Source organism: Lichenostomus cassidix, chromosome 4 (assembly GCF_008360975.1).
Source record: "Lichenostomus cassidix isolate B80296 chromosome 4, HeHo_3.0, whole genome shotgun sequence".
In the NCBI taxonomy this organism is placed as follows: Eukaryota; Metazoa; Chordata; class Aves; order Passeriformes; family Meliphagidae; genus Lichenostomus; species Lichenostomus cassidix.
The window spans coordinates 65,636,704-65,651,706 of NC_139484.1; the positions used below are offsets into that span (position 1 = coordinate 65,636,704).

Sequence of the window (15,003 nt, forward strand, 5' to 3'; positions counted from 1 at the left end):
AGTTTTGGAGGTTTTTCTGTGGCAGTCCCTAAGCACCACATCTGCATGTTTTTTATATGCCCTCAGGGATGAGGACTCAACCACTCTCCTGTCATTATATATGACTGATTTAAAATATTTGTTCTTTTTCTCTTTTCTAAACTATTACTTGCTCATGTGCCCAGATAATGTATTGTTTTTGGAAGGAAGTGAGCTGGAAGCATTTTACTGCTATATTAGAGTATTTCAGATATATTTCAAATACAGTTTATATGAGGAAAACAAGAAAGCAGTCATTTATCACTGCTGCCTCTGATAAAGTAGAACTGCTTGCTTCATATTTTCATCCAGGCTAAGATATTTCTTTTCTACAGTGTTATTAATTAAATTAAAAACAATTCAGGAAGCTTTTAAATACCCTCCTTTTATTTGTTTTTATTTCTTCCCCACAGCTTTAGTTCCTGATAGAGATGTGAGAGTCAGTGTAAAAGCCTTGGCAGTAAGTTGTGTTGGAGCAGCCGTTGCACTTCACCCTGAGTCTTTCTTCAGCAAACTGTATAAAGCACCCCTGGAGGCAATGGGAGAAGAGTATGGTATGTTGCAGTTCACATATTCCATTTTAATAGTGTGTTTGGGTTTTCAAATAAGGGAGGCAGCATTTGTGCTGGAAACTCCAAACCTAATTTAGTATTTATGAAACAAATACTGCACAAATTGGAATGAACGTGCTGTATGTGTGGTGAGGTTTATTTTTTGTAGTAAGATTTAAGTTTCAGTGGATGAGCTTGTAGAGCTTCTGACAAGTTGAAGCTGTTTTAATACAATGAGTATGTGGAAGGAATTTGTTTATTTTACAAATGTTTTCTTCTAATTTAATTCAGTCCATCTTATAGATGGTTTCTAAGCCATTAGTTTCATTTTTACTAATGAATCGCAGGGACCTAGAGTGTGCAGCTGGTTTGCTTCTTGGATTTCCCCAGAGCATTTTATGTAGAATTGAAATAAATCAGTAGAGTTTTTATGTACGTGATCACTGGTCTGAGTGGTGGGATTGATCTTTGCATGCACAGAAAGGGATCTCAGAAAGGGAGACTAAGGTGGGCATGTTTTGGATGTGCCGATAGTCCAATAGGATTGTCCAATAGTTGAGACCTCCACTGTAAGATTTTTAGGAATCAGTAAAGTCTAATACTAGTATTTTTAAAATAAAGTAGTTGTAACTTATTTTCTTAGAGGAGCAGTATGTATCGGACATTCTGAACTATATTGACCATGGAGATCCCCAGATTAGAGGAGCTACTGCCATTTTGTGTGGAACAATTGTCAACTCCATTCTAATTAAGTCCCGCTTTGATGTGGAAAAATGGCTAATAAATGTCAGAAGCTCAACAGGTAACTATTTTAAGGATATCTCTTTGTCTTAATGTAACATTGCAATGTGCATAGCTCAAAAATTTTTTTTCTTTTTTTAGGAAATCTCTTTTCCTTGATAGACTGCATACCTCTGTTACAGAAAACATTGAAAGATGAGTCCTCTGTTACATGCAAGCTGGCTTGTACAGCAGTGAGGGTAAGCAGTAGCAATTCATTTGCACCACCACAAATCACATGGTTGTGACTCATTACTGGGATCCTGCTATGCACAGATTTGTAAACATGGGGCAAACAATGATTTCTTCCCCAAAAACCTTATTGGCACAGAAATAGAGGAACAAACGGAAAATAATTACATGGTTAGATCATGTAGCATTATAGCTGAATTGTGATATTTCTTGTGAGAAATACACTGGTATGAGCTGTAATGTTACATTAACCAACAGTAGGATGAGTGCATTAGATAAAAAGGATATCTAGGCTAAACAGTAAAGTGTGAACATGTAACACCTCTATTTGGAGAACAAAAATTAAGTGTGAGAAACTACAAGTAAAATAGTGATTATTTTCTGAAATAATTTTTAAAAGTGGGAAAAGTCTCAGGAAACTAAGCAGTTCAAATTGGTTGAAAGAGCCCTCAGGCAATTGTTGAAATAGAGATGGCAGCTGAATTGGTGAGTGGAACTTAGAGCATGTGAATTTTATTTCTATAATAAAATCTGTGGATGGTGTTTGGTGAAAAAGCATTAGCGGTGAAGGAGTGAGCTTTCTTTGAGGGTTTTTCCCATAAAGTAGGACATGAACAAATTGGATGCCAAGGTAAATTATTTTATCAAGGAGAGGCACAGGGTGGCTGACTATTGCAGCTTAAAGACCAGTGAGGCAAAGCATAGCTTTTAGTAAAATGTAAATAGTTTGTGTATGGAAATTACAATTTTATATGCAAAAAAGAGGGGCTTGTGATACAGCTGAGGGAAGGAAATCTTGTTAGGTAAATAAGGCTGTCTTTTTAACCTTTTGTTCAGCAGTCTTCATGTTTGTTTATAGTGATTTCATGTGTGATTACACTTGTGATAATGGCCTTTTAGATGACTTCACCAGAATTGTTCAGGCAACTCAATATTAGTCAACTTTGGCTGTTGCTTTTTCTTGGTATATAATGTAGCCTGACTTTACACATTTTGGCAGAAATGTTCTACGCCTTTTGGGTTGTTAATCCTCAAACAAGAAAGTACATTTTGTGTAGTGAAAAAAGACTTAGAAGTGGGGAGTTCTATGACTTTTTCCAGAGATCACACATTGTGCCTATAGTGTGTGAATGTTCAAATATGGAGGTATGACTTTTTGAAAAACTTTGGAAATCAGACCAGGTGTCTAAATATACCCTGTGGGAATTTGGATGTTGTTTTTGAACAGATGAGAACACAGTGCTTGTGGTGTTCAAGCCCTGTGAGCCCTCCTTTGGAGGATTGCCTTGTGGTCTGTGAGGCATGCATTCCTCTCCAGAGTTTAATTTCAGCATCAGGTTTTAAGAATTCACATGGAGATGCTGTTCTGGCCTTGCAAGGTCCCTAGCTCTGGTACTTTCTCCTAGCTCTGGTACTTTCTCCTAGCTCTTAGGCAATAACTTTTTTTGGTATTCTAAATAAAACAGGTGAGTTTTTTGATTGCTTTCATTCTTCTACTTGGAAAACCTCTTCTGTAATGTAACTGAAAGTCGTTTTTTCTTCTCAGCATTGCATCATGAGCTTATGCAGTAGCAGTTACAGTGAACTAGGTTTGCAATTGATTGTTGACCTCCTTACTCTGAAGAACAGCTCATACTGGCTTGTAAGGACAGAACTTCTGGAAACACTGGCAGAGGTAGATTTTCGGTGAGTGTTTATATTTTTCCATGGGTGTAGAAGCTGAAGTGCAGGGGTGTATAGGGAACTGGAACTGTAATGGTGCAATTTCTTCTGAAGCATTAATGGGTTTCAAAAAACTGATTCAGACCAGTCAGTCCTATATAGAATGTACAAATTTCTGTGGTCAAGTTACTGCTGACTTCACAACCAAGCCCAATCCTAGCAACACTGTATAGGAGTTTTTAGTTCATTGGTCTGTTGTTTTAAGTCTTCTGTGAATGTGTGATCAGAGAGGGAGCACATAATTTGGAATCTAACTTAGTTTTTCTGTCATTTGTGTTTTTAAAGAGAAAGTCCCTGACTTGTTCTCTATTGTCAGCTCTCTGTAGTTCCTCAGTTCTGTTAATACTGAAATAAATGTGACTTGAGTTCCTTTTCTTGGATTCCCTCTATCTCTGTAGGTTCTTTCAAGATGAAAGGCAAAAGATGTTTATATGAAAATTCTTTGAGTTATCTTTAGTCATACAGAAGTGGACTCTTTGTGACTAGTGATGTTTGGAATGTTTTACTACCTTTTCAAAATAGTCTGATTATTCTGTGCATGGAGCAAAAAATACAATTATGATCACAGTCTGTAAATAATGGGGTTTTTTTTAACAGAAGGACTACTTTTGTTCAGTTACACTAGCCAGATAGTTGTTTAGCAAATTGCTTACTAAAGGTTGCAAAAAGTGTTTACTATTTAGATTTCCCTTACAGTGATGTTTTTTAAAAATAAACAAAAAGAACCCTTCAAGCACTGAAGGGAGAAATAACACACAATGTTAACTAATGTACTCTAAATTCTGTTTTATCATAGGCTAGTCAGCTTCTTGGAAGCAAAAACTGAGAGCTTACACAGAGGTAGTCATCATTATACTGGTGTAAGTAAATAATTCAATCAGTTTATTGTGTTTCTGGATTAAGGTACCAGTGCAGTGTCATCACTTTGTTTTTAAATTCTTTCAACACTGGTAGCTGTTGTAAGTATTTTTTGTGTGAATAGACTCATGTTCCAAAACTTACTACAATTGGGAATATCCTTACTGTGGGGGTTCAGATATCTTAGTGTTCTCTGGTGTGTATGTTTTGTGGTTTGGTTTTGTTTTTTTTAACTTAAAAAAATTTGGCATTGTGTAGTTAGTGTGATTGTCAATGTTAAGGTAAAGATGTCTTTTACAGACTTGCATGACAGGTGAAATCTCACTTGTTAACTCTTAGCAATATGCTCAAATGATAAAAATGTTCAGTGAACTTTATTTACTGTGCTAACTTCTTTTCTAGCTATTAAAACTTCAGGAGAGAGTACTTGAAAATGTTGTAATAAGTCTGCTTGGAGATGAAGATCCAAGAGTGAGACACGTGGCTGCAGCTTCATTAATGAGGTATGTGTGGCATTTTTATTTATAGAAAAGAAAGTAGTTTGGAAAGATATTTGCGTATTGATGTGTACCTATAACTAAAATAATCACTTAGGTGTTACATGTATTTTTTTATGTAGATATATATATATATGTTTAAATGAGGGTTGGGGAACAAATGTATCTTTATGGTACCTGGAGCAGGCATCATTGTGACTCATCAGGCAATTGTACTTTACTTTCTATTAGCAATCCAATTACATTTAACTGTATTACATTCAGAGGGTCAGTGTCAACTTCTTCAGAATATTTTTTGCATGCTGAAGCAGTTTGTTCAGTATCCTGACAGTGGCTGATTGACTTAAAATGTTGCAGTTGTACAGATTTGTCCTAACTCCCAACTGTTGTAGTTTTCACATGGTCATGCATAGTGGATCTTAAAACTTTTGTGCTCAGTGATTATAGTGCAGCAGCTAATTTTATTTAAAAAGCAGATGTTTGCTGTAACCTACTACAATTACAGCTGCTGCAGAGATAAATACACCAAAGTGTAAGGATTAGTTGGTAGTTTTACTAGAATTCAAAGACGTAAATTTTTGTTTAAAGAAGTTGGAAGCATGTAATACTAAATTCCTGGTATACTTTTTTATCAGAGGAGTCTCTTTCCTAGTTTTTTCATACTATTTATTGCTGTCCATTCCTAATAACAAATAAAGGACAACAAAACATATAAAGTTCTGACATTTGAAAGTATTTAATTTGCCAAAGCAGCTCAGCAGAGGAACCATGAACTGTTGCATCGTAGAGCTTGTTGCTTTTACTAACGGACTTGATTTTGAAATTGAGTTATTTTATTAACTGAGTGGTAACAAATTGAAGTTTTTTTTCAATCTTCTTACTGGCTGACTGACAGGAGATGTGTTGAGGTTGGAAAAGACATACTTGCCCAATAAAGCTACTACAAGCTTGCAGAAAACCCCTTGAAGCACCCAGTATGGGCATTCGTTGGAAGTACTCTCAATGAAATTACAAAAACATGTGTACAGCAGTTTTTCACTTTTACATAAGTTAAAAATATCATTATTCAAGACGACTGGATTTCGTTTTATGTTTAGGTTTTGCCGCATAGAAATCAGAGGGTGAAAAATTATTCTTTTCAGGTAAAAATTAGTTTTCAGTTGATACAGATATTCATGGGGACAATGAGTGGGGAGATAAGGGAACAGCAAGAGAGAAGTACTCTAGGTAAGTGTTTGTTGTAATATGTATCAGGAGGTATCTCCAAAAAAGATTTTTTTTTTTTTTTAATTACCATATGTTTGGAGCAGTTCCTTTGTCCTGACTTGAGCTCCTTGATTGTAATGAAGAGCAGTTATATAAAGATGAATTCAGCTTAATGAATTTTGATAACAGCTTTTATTTACAATTTGATGTGTCTAATTAGCATATATAGCTTGCTGAACAATATATGAAATGTACTTTAAATTAGGTGTTAAATAATGTCTGAATAATATTTTTTCTTTTTGACATTTAATTTTCTTTCAGGCTTGTTCCAAAGCTGTTTTATAACTGTGATCAAGGACAGGCTGACCCAGTTGTGGCAGTAGCACGAGACCAAAGCAGTGTCTACCTGAAACTCCTCATGCATGAAACACAGCCCCCATCTCACTTTGCAGTGAGCACCATCACCAGGTATGTGATCTGTCTGGCCTTGCTTCAAAAGGAATGGAGACTCAAATTGCACTTTGTAATGCCTAGAATCATAGTTAAATCCTTCACATTCATGTGGTTGTGAGTTCTTTTTCTAGTCTCCAGGAGTGTGGTAGTTTTAAGCTCCACAGACAGACTCCTGTTTAAAGAATACACTGTGTGTGAGTTACTGGTGATGTGCTCACACACTGAGAGTCATTGTTTTGAGATAGTTTCTTCTCTCCATCCTGAAGTCACCCTACTTATCCATTAAATTGCACAACTAGGTATAGCTTTTCAAACTAATTGTATGTATGTTATTGTTCTTCAGGTATGTTGATCCAGATTCATAACTCTTCACATCCTTTTTTATGATTGTGGTTGAAGTCTGTACTCCCTTTATAATTTAAAAATAAATTCTGATTTTGATAGTGTGATCTTGTATTTTTGATGTCACCTGTACTTGTTCTCTCTAACAGACAGTATGAGTTGTGTATATTTATAGGAGCTCTTTGCTTTTATCAGTTGGTCATACAAGTTTTTAAATCTATGCTTTTTTGATACATGATCATATAACTTAGGATTTATATGCTGTAATATGGAAGCAATAGAACTTTGTGGAATGTTATTCTGGATAGAAAATAGACTTTTTCTACAGCAATAATCCAAGGTTTTTGAACATGCAAAAATGTTGGATGGATTTGAGGAAAAGCAAAGACTAATAGTAAATTGGTGGTTATTTCTCATATATCTAGTTTGATATTGACAGTTGATCTACTATTTCTGTTTGCTAAGAAAGGGGTTTTATTTATAAACTAAATAGCATTTGTTAATGTAACCCCAAAAATACTACAATATAAGATGGTATTTAGACTGTTCTCTGGCTTTGTATGTTATAAGCAGTCTGTGAAATACATAATAGTAACTTAAGCCATAATAATTTTTGATTGTGATGAGGCTTTTTAAGTACATGTTTTAGTGGGTATAAATATTTTTATTTCAGGACATACAGAGGTTACAATATGCTGCAAAGTCCAACAGATGTCACTATGGAAAACAACCTTTCAAGGGTTATTGCAGCAATTTCCCATGCATTGACAATATCCACTACAAGAGCACTTACGGTGAGTTTTCTTATATGTGAGTCTTCTTACATATGAGTTTCTTTGAGTTTTCTTGCTATGGTGGCTTTTTCTTTTTTTTCATGCTTGTTTTATTTTTTATTATTTCCTGGCTATATTTGTCTCTGCAGCTTTTATACTGTGACAATAGCAGCAGTAATAGATTTAATTCTCACTCTTCAGATACCATGTTGCTAACCCTTCCTGTGGTGAAACTAATTCAATTCTTGGTGTTGACTTTCCAGTTTGGCTGCTGTGAAGCTTTGTGTCTTCTCTCCACAACATTTCCAGTCTGCACCTGGAGTGTGGGATGGCACTGTGGGTATGTTCCCTCTTTTGTTAATCAAGTTTCCGTAAATCATGTTTTTTGAAGCAGAAGTGTACTTACTTAGGCCTTGGAAGTCCTGGTTTAGGTATATGTTGTTGACCTTATCTTAGCAGTTCTATTAGAACTTTATGCAGAATACAGAAGAATATAACTTCAGGGGTTCAGGATATGAAGTGCCAGCACTTTGTCATCCCTGGAACCACAGTGTCTGTCACAGGGATTGGCTGCAACTGCTCTAACAGAAAGATAGATATAGTCAGCATCTACAAAATAAGTTATAGGAGAAAATATTCCATGCTTTTCAAAGGGTGTTTATCTTTGGGATATTGTGTCTTGGAGTATCTCTTTAAGATCTGAACATTATAATTTTCATCTTGATTTCGTGCTTATGTTGAAAAAGGGTAGGTCAAGGAACCTGGTTCGACTTGGCTTCTGTAATAGTGTCAGATGCATTTAAATTGTTCTCATTTGGCACACTGAGTGGGAGCAGCAAATGGGATATCTGTAATACTGAAGTGTTAATGTAGGTAATACATGATAGTCCAAAGTACTTTCATTCTGAAGACTTTCTTCAGGATGAAACTGCACAGGTGGCAGACTAAAAGCTTTGATTGTGCCTCTGATTATTAGTGCTGTGCCACATGAGCTGTAAAAGTAGCTGCTGGAGATGTGCACATGTGGAGCTATTTGGTTTTTAAATAGATATTACATAATTTGTGTTGATTTTCTTTGTTGCTGTCATTGTGTCTTATTCGATTGCTAAATTTTGTCTTATTTTAAAAACAAAATAAAACCCAAACACCAAAAACCAACCCTCCCTCAGCTGTTTTTCTTGTCAGCAAGCCCTTGCTTCCTTTGCTGACCCTAAGTGTAGTGTGCTCTGTATGTGTATAAAAGGTGTCTTGAACAATAGGTCCAGTGGTAACAAGTGAAGTAATTCAGGATGTGAGCAGTACTTAGCTGGAAAATAATTCAATATATCTTCTCTTCTTCCCAGCTCAAAAAAATGTGTTTTTTGAGATGTATCTAATATTTTTGAGCGATGCAATGACATAGCCTTTGCCCTTTCCTCTGATCCCTTCTTAACAAATTTTTGGCACAAAGTTGGATTGGAATTTTGTTTTTTGTGGAATTATATGGACATGTATCATTCTGGATAATAAGAATATAATAACATGGATAGTAACATGAGAATTTTGCCAAAATTCCTTCCTAGTTTAAGTATTGTTGTTCTTATGATTAAGAAGTTATTGGAATTGCTGCATTCCAGTTCTGTACAGATCAACACGGATTAAGTAATTGATTTCTGACTGTATGTGAAGTTAATAACACTTGCCTATGAAAATACTTCTAAAAAAACCAAAGGAAAGCACTGTAATTACCTCTGGACCTTTATCAAAATAATAGCTATAGTTAGTGTAAATTTAATTTTCTGAAATTCCTCTAGTTATGTTAGATCAGAGTGACTATATTAGAAGATTTTAAATTTTTTTAAATAAAAAGATGTCTTGAAAGATTCCCTTTATTTAGTGGTCTTTTTATGAAGGAACTGAAGTATTTAAGTGTTACAGCTTTGAAGTGATATGTGTAATTCACATGTTCTGCCAGTCATGTTCTGGTGATCTCTGCCTGCTCATTCTTAAACTTGGCTTCTGTGCAAAAATCTGGTTTTATAATTATTGTCAAAGAAAACACAGTGCAGCAGAAAATTACCATCTTGGATAGTGTTTACTCAAAAAATATAGATAATTTCATGAAATGAAATTGTTTAATTAATTTCTTGTCACTTTAAAGCAATATCTTGTTACATTGCAATTCCGCAACTAATGTCTCCCATCTCCCTTGCATAGGCACAAGACTTAACTGAAGATAGTTCAGCACTATCTAGTGGTTAGCAAATAAATACATAATTCTTCAGCTTATCAGTAGATGTCACTATAGCCTTGATATTTGCTATTGAAAAAAAGGTAATAGCTCTTAAAGAAACCAGGGTATTGTCAGCTCTCTGCTGCAAATTGATTTTAAAGTTGTATTTGAATGTTTCTGTAGCACAGATTTCATTAGATTAGCCATCTTCTTGACTGTTGTTTTTCCTAAGACTTTTAATTTGCCAAAAGGGAATAAAAAGTCATGACATTCCAAAATTAAACTTCCAGTGTTTCCCAGCCAAGTTCTTCAGATGAAGCTCAGAAGGGCTGCACCATTGGTATGGCTGGCTTGGTCCTGTCTCTCCTTTCATCAGCATGGTTCCCACTGGACCTCTCAGCACATCAGGATGCTTTGATTTTGACTGGAAACTTGCTTGCAGGTAAGGCAGGACAAAAAAAGTACAATTGTCCTAATATTTTTGCCATTAGCTTTAGAAGGCCCATATCTCACTCTTTTCTGATTGTATGCAATGAAATACTTGCAAGGTTAGGCAGAAGAAATAAAGAAGGAACTTGCATCCAGGAGGTTTGAAAAGAAACTGCCTCTGTTGCAAAGTTGCAAATTTCCTCCAGTTGCTAAAGGTCATGTGCAGCATGCTCAGTACAGGCTAGGTGCAAAGAGCTCAATTTTTGTTTTTTTTGGTTTAGAACTGTGCAGCTACTCCTGGCTTTGAAATTCTGTTTGATTTTCTGTTCATACAGAAATGATAACCATATATTCCTCTAAAATTTTCTGGTGCTGATTTCATAGTTTTGTCTTGTATTTCCCAAAATCGCAGCAAGTGCTCCTAAGTGCTTAAAGAATCCCTGGAGTGCTGAGGAAGATTCAAACCAAGGAGCTGCAAAGCAGGAGGAGCCCTGGCCAGCTCTGGCAGATCGAACTCTTGTCACATTAGTAGAACAGCTCTTTTCTCATCTGCTGAAGGTTATTAATATTTGTGCACATGTGATGGATGATGTTACTCCTGGTCCAGCTGTAAAGGTATGTATTAAAAACAAATAAATAAAATTATGTGACTTAAATACTGTTGTGTGATAGAACTCTCCATGTTTTAGACTTGATACAGTATCTAATTCCTTAATAATGTGACTCCACTCTGGGTAGTAAAGAAAGTAGCATGAGAAAAGCTTGCATATTTTTCTTCCACGTAACAGGTTTTCCTTTAATTCTGCAGTGTTTAAAATATTACCTTAAAATTTGAACCTTTTATTCCTGCTGACTTCACTTGAAACATTAATTCAGTGAGGAGTATATAGAGTAAGTGGAGTATTGGATTGCATGCTCTGGGAAATGTGTTGACTTTTGGGCTGGTTGTAATGCACTGAGTTCCTTTTGGGACTAAAAATAGCTCTTTTATCTTCTGAATATCCTGTAAAATATTTTGACTTCTGAAACAGCTTGTATGAAGTACTTCCAGGTTTGGGGGTTTTTGAGGTTTTTTTGAAGCATATACATTTAGAGACTGATTTAGAAAGTCTAAGACAGTATTATTAGGATCAGCAATTTCTTCACATTTTAAAAAGGTGTGAATATAATTTTGACACTCCTTTATCTGGAATGAAGAGAAACTGTAGTTATTGAGCTCCAATTTCATCTCATTGGTGTATGCTGAAGTTGAAAATAAAGTAGGGAGTGTATTAAATTATTTCCTTTTTGCACAGGAAATTCATGTCCTGAGCTTGAAACATTGTACTTCAACTAACAGTCAAATGAAGGGGAGTTTAAACATAAGAAGAATATGTTAGTATTTGTGTAGAAGAAGAAAAACTACTTGTGCTTGCAAAACTAATAAGGCTTCTTTTAATTCTAGGCAGCACTACCTTCTCTAACAAACCCACCTTCTCTTAGTCCGATTCGGAGAAAGGGGAAAGAGAGAGAGTCTGTGGAACAGGCATCTGTGCCAATGAGCCCTAAAAAGAGTGGTGAAGCAAGTCCAGGTAGGCACAATCACTCCTGTTAAACCTTCCATCTGCCAGCCCTACACCGTGTGGTTATGGCAGAAGGAGGAGAAATAAAAATGAATAACCTTCTTTCTGGAGGCTGTTGAAGAGACTGGCAGGGTACTGTGTTGGTGGGAAGGGGCTTCTTTACTGTTTTGGTTTTTATGAAAATTAACTGTGCTTATCAGAACTAAAGCACTGCTTTTTCCTTATTTTTTCTGAATCTACTCAGCTATTGACTAAAGCTATTGACCAAAGTAATTTTTGCACGTGTGTGTGCACTTAGAACTTTGAAAGTTGCCTTCCAGCTTTTGACAGGAGTGGCTGACATTGCTTGTGGAATTGAGATTCTGAATCTTGAAATCTTTTCTTAGTAATGAATGAAGGTACCACGTGTTAATTCTGTTTTGTAAATTGTACATGCACTTCAGTACTAAGCCCTCTGGGTTAATTTCTCTTACCCCAGCAGGCTGGATTGTTGGGGTGCTGTTCATTTTCTCGTCATGCACAGTGTGTTTCTGCAGTTTGGAACATGTGTGTGGATTGAAAAAATCATGCTGTTTAATAATGCAGATGTGGTAAATTATGCTGAGTGTACATGTCATGAGCAACCTAGAAAAGGCATATTGTGCTAATCTATGATATTCTTTTAAGCTTCTAGGCAAACTGATGCTACAGGGCCTGTTCCAACAAGTAAATCATCTTCAGTAGGAAGCTTTTATCATCTTCCATCATACCTGAAGTTATATGATGTCTTGAAAGCAACCCATGCTAATTATAAGGTACTGCATGATATTGTTTGATTGAACTGCAATGGGGCTGGATAATCACTTTGTTTCTTTTAAACAGGCTCTTCCTCTGTCAACTCATTGTTTACCTGTGCAAGCAGTTTATACACACAGAAAAAAAATTTAAAGAAAGATCACAGCTACCACCGATAAAAGCCAAACAAGAGCCTGTGATAGGCATTGTCACCCTAGTGCTTGTTTCTCTGCTGTCACTGCTACTGCTACCAAATGACTCTTTGCTTCTTGGCAATGCCAATTAGATCGCCATGTGTGTTGTCTCTGTGCTTTATTCCAGGATGGGGAAGCTTTTTCCTCATTAGTTCAGGTGACAGATGATGCATTCCCTAGAGAGTTGGTACATGTACACTTCAAGGACTGTGTTCTTATTACCCCTACTGTGTTTCTGAGAAGTGCAGTATCCAACTCCATTGCTTCTCAACATCCTAGGCCTTCCTCAAGCTAGAAGATCCCTTCCTTTTTCTTAGTCAAAATGAAGTCCTGCCTTTCCAGCAATTCATGAGGCAGTCTAAGCTGTCAGTGATGTTGATTGAAATACACTTAAATTTTATACAAAAGCTCATTTTTTGTCAATACTCACTTCCAGTAATTTGTATCTCCTTGTCAAGTAATTGTTAAGAAAAAATGTGATTTTGTTTTCTCGGAACAGGTTACTTTGGATCTCCAGAACACTAATGAGAAGTTTGGATGTTTCTTACGGTCTGCCTTAGATGTTCTGTCTCAAATCTTGGAACTTGCTACTCTTCAGGACATTGGAAAGGTATAAGACTTGTTTGTTTTTTCTTTTGTAGTTAACTTGTCCGATATCCATGGTCCTTACTAGGAGATAGCACATATCACTGATTTCTGCTCTTCAAAGGGCCAGTAGACCTGGAAGTGTTGTGCTTCCACAAAGTTGAGTAAAGTGCTAAAGCAGATTTTCCAGGTTAAATTTCTGCCATTGAAAAGTGAAATAATTTTTTACTTTTTAAATTTTACATGGGGATTTTTCTTTCCAGCCAAATGGTTCACCTTCAGTCATCCCCTGTATTCCTATGTATATATATTTAAATATACAAATTGTCAGAAGATGTATTGCCCTCCTCCCTCTCCTGTAGCTTGGTATTTTTTTCTCCTTAACTGTGGTGTGAGACGTAGTATTTTAATATTAGGAAGCAAATGTTGAAATTTTTTTAGAATTACCTGCTTCCATGATTTCCCTTAAATTAGTGTAGTTTTAATTAGTACAAAAACCTGTGCTACTGACCAGTTTTCACTGTAATGTTTTATATAATTAAGAAAAATGCAGTTAAGTGCACTTGTTTTTCTGATTTTCTAGTGTGTAGAAGAAATTTTGGGATATCTAAAATCATGTTTCAACAGAGAACCGACAATGGCAACAGTGTGTGTACAGCAGGTAAGGAGGTATTTTTTTATTTGTTACTTGATTGTTAATCCTGGTGTCCTTTGGATGTGAATTGGATAAGACTGGCCATGCTTTTAAGGGAAATGGTATGAGGAAACCTTGGCTCAGGTAGAGCAAACAGAGCATATTTTCTTTCATTTTCATTCTTCATTCTGCAAATTGATACTATATCTGATTAATATGGTTTCTTCTTGAACTGCTTCCAATTCACAGAACTATTTTAGCTAATGTTCAGAAAACAACCTTGTTTTCTACCTTACTGCAAGTGTTCTTTAGCCAGTTAACTGCATCAAAAAACTCTAGAAAGCAAAGAACTGACTGCCTTAGTGGTAGATTTCTTGCAGACTTTCAATTAAATATTTAGGTTCAAGTCCTCAAAGGTTACTTATGGTGAGAGGCAAGCTTCAGTAGATTATTTTGAGTTGTCACATGTAAATAGCTTCAGTTGCAAAACTAATAATATCTTTTTGGGTGAGGTATGGATTGTTTCTTTTTTCTGTCTTCATGTATTTAGGCTACCTGATCCACAGCTCGCATTTTAACCTTCCCACTAAAGTCCTTTGAGAGAATGGGAAGTCAAGGGGTTTTTGGTTTTTTTGTCCTGAAATGTAAACTTTCTTCTTTTCCTTGCAATTTTCATCTCTAGTTATTGAAAACATTGTTTGGGACAAATCTGGCTTCTCAGTACGACGGCTTGTCTTCAAACCCCAGCAAAGCTCAAGGCAAAGCTCAGCGCTTGGGTTCCTCCAGTCTGAGGCCTGGTCTCTACCACTACTGCTTCATGGCACCCTACACACACTTTACACAGGCCCTTGCTGATGCCAGTCTAAGGAACATGGTTCAGGCTGAGCAGGAACATGATGCTTCAGGGTAATTTTCTTCCCTTTTGTTATAAGGTTAACTTGAGCTAGAGTCTCTTTAGTGTTTTTCATAAATTGGAGTATCACTGGGTGCTGTGTGACTTGGAGATGCAGGCTTAAGCAGAGTAACTTGTCTTGGTGAGGACATCCTGAACGCAATTATCACTAATGTGTTTTCCAACGCAAAGTTGTCATTAAAATTGCTTATTGAATTTGCTTAAATCATTAAAGATTTTCAAAAGTGTAGTGGTTTTAAATGCTTGTATTCCGAAGTATTTAATTAATTTCTAAATACAGTAAATAGCCTATAGTATTAAGGGAAAGG

The 15,003-nt window shown here is 36.0% G+C and overlaps 1 protein-coding gene across 2 annotated transcripts in view; it reads left to right on the forward strand.

Annotated features, from left to right (window-relative positions):
* HTT (huntingtin) overlaps nucleotides 1-15,003 on the forward strand; it is an 80,143-nt gene that overhangs the window by 24,307 nt on the left and 40,833 nt on the right. For both annotated transcript variants that reach the window (XM_085059692.1, XM_085059693.1), the window contains 16 exons: nucleotides 432-572; nucleotides 1,213-1,371; nucleotides 1,452-1,549; nucleotides 3,088-3,227; nucleotides 4,060-4,123; nucleotides 4,524-4,624; nucleotides 6,146-6,292; nucleotides 7,293-7,413; nucleotides 7,656-7,732; nucleotides 9,895-10,046; nucleotides 10,446-10,648; nucleotides 11,478-11,604; nucleotides 12,262-12,389; nucleotides 13,063-13,173; nucleotides 13,732-13,809; nucleotides 14,465-14,688. In XM_085059692.1, coding sequence (XP_084915818.1) covers nucleotides 432-572; nucleotides 1,213-1,371; nucleotides 1,452-1,549; nucleotides 3,088-3,227; nucleotides 4,060-4,123; nucleotides 4,524-4,624; nucleotides 6,146-6,292; nucleotides 7,293-7,413; nucleotides 7,656-7,732; nucleotides 9,895-10,046; nucleotides 10,446-10,648; nucleotides 11,478-11,604; nucleotides 12,262-12,389; nucleotides 13,063-13,173; nucleotides 13,732-13,809; nucleotides 14,465-14,688 — 2,071 coding nt within the window. The remainder of the gene's footprint in view (nucleotides 1-431; nucleotides 573-1,212; nucleotides 1,372-1,451; nucleotides 1,550-3,087; nucleotides 3,228-4,059; nucleotides 4,124-4,523; nucleotides 4,625-6,145; nucleotides 6,293-7,292; nucleotides 7,414-7,655; nucleotides 7,733-9,894; nucleotides 10,047-10,445; nucleotides 10,649-11,477; nucleotides 11,605-12,261; nucleotides 12,390-13,062; nucleotides 13,174-13,731; nucleotides 13,810-14,464; nucleotides 14,689-15,003) is intronic.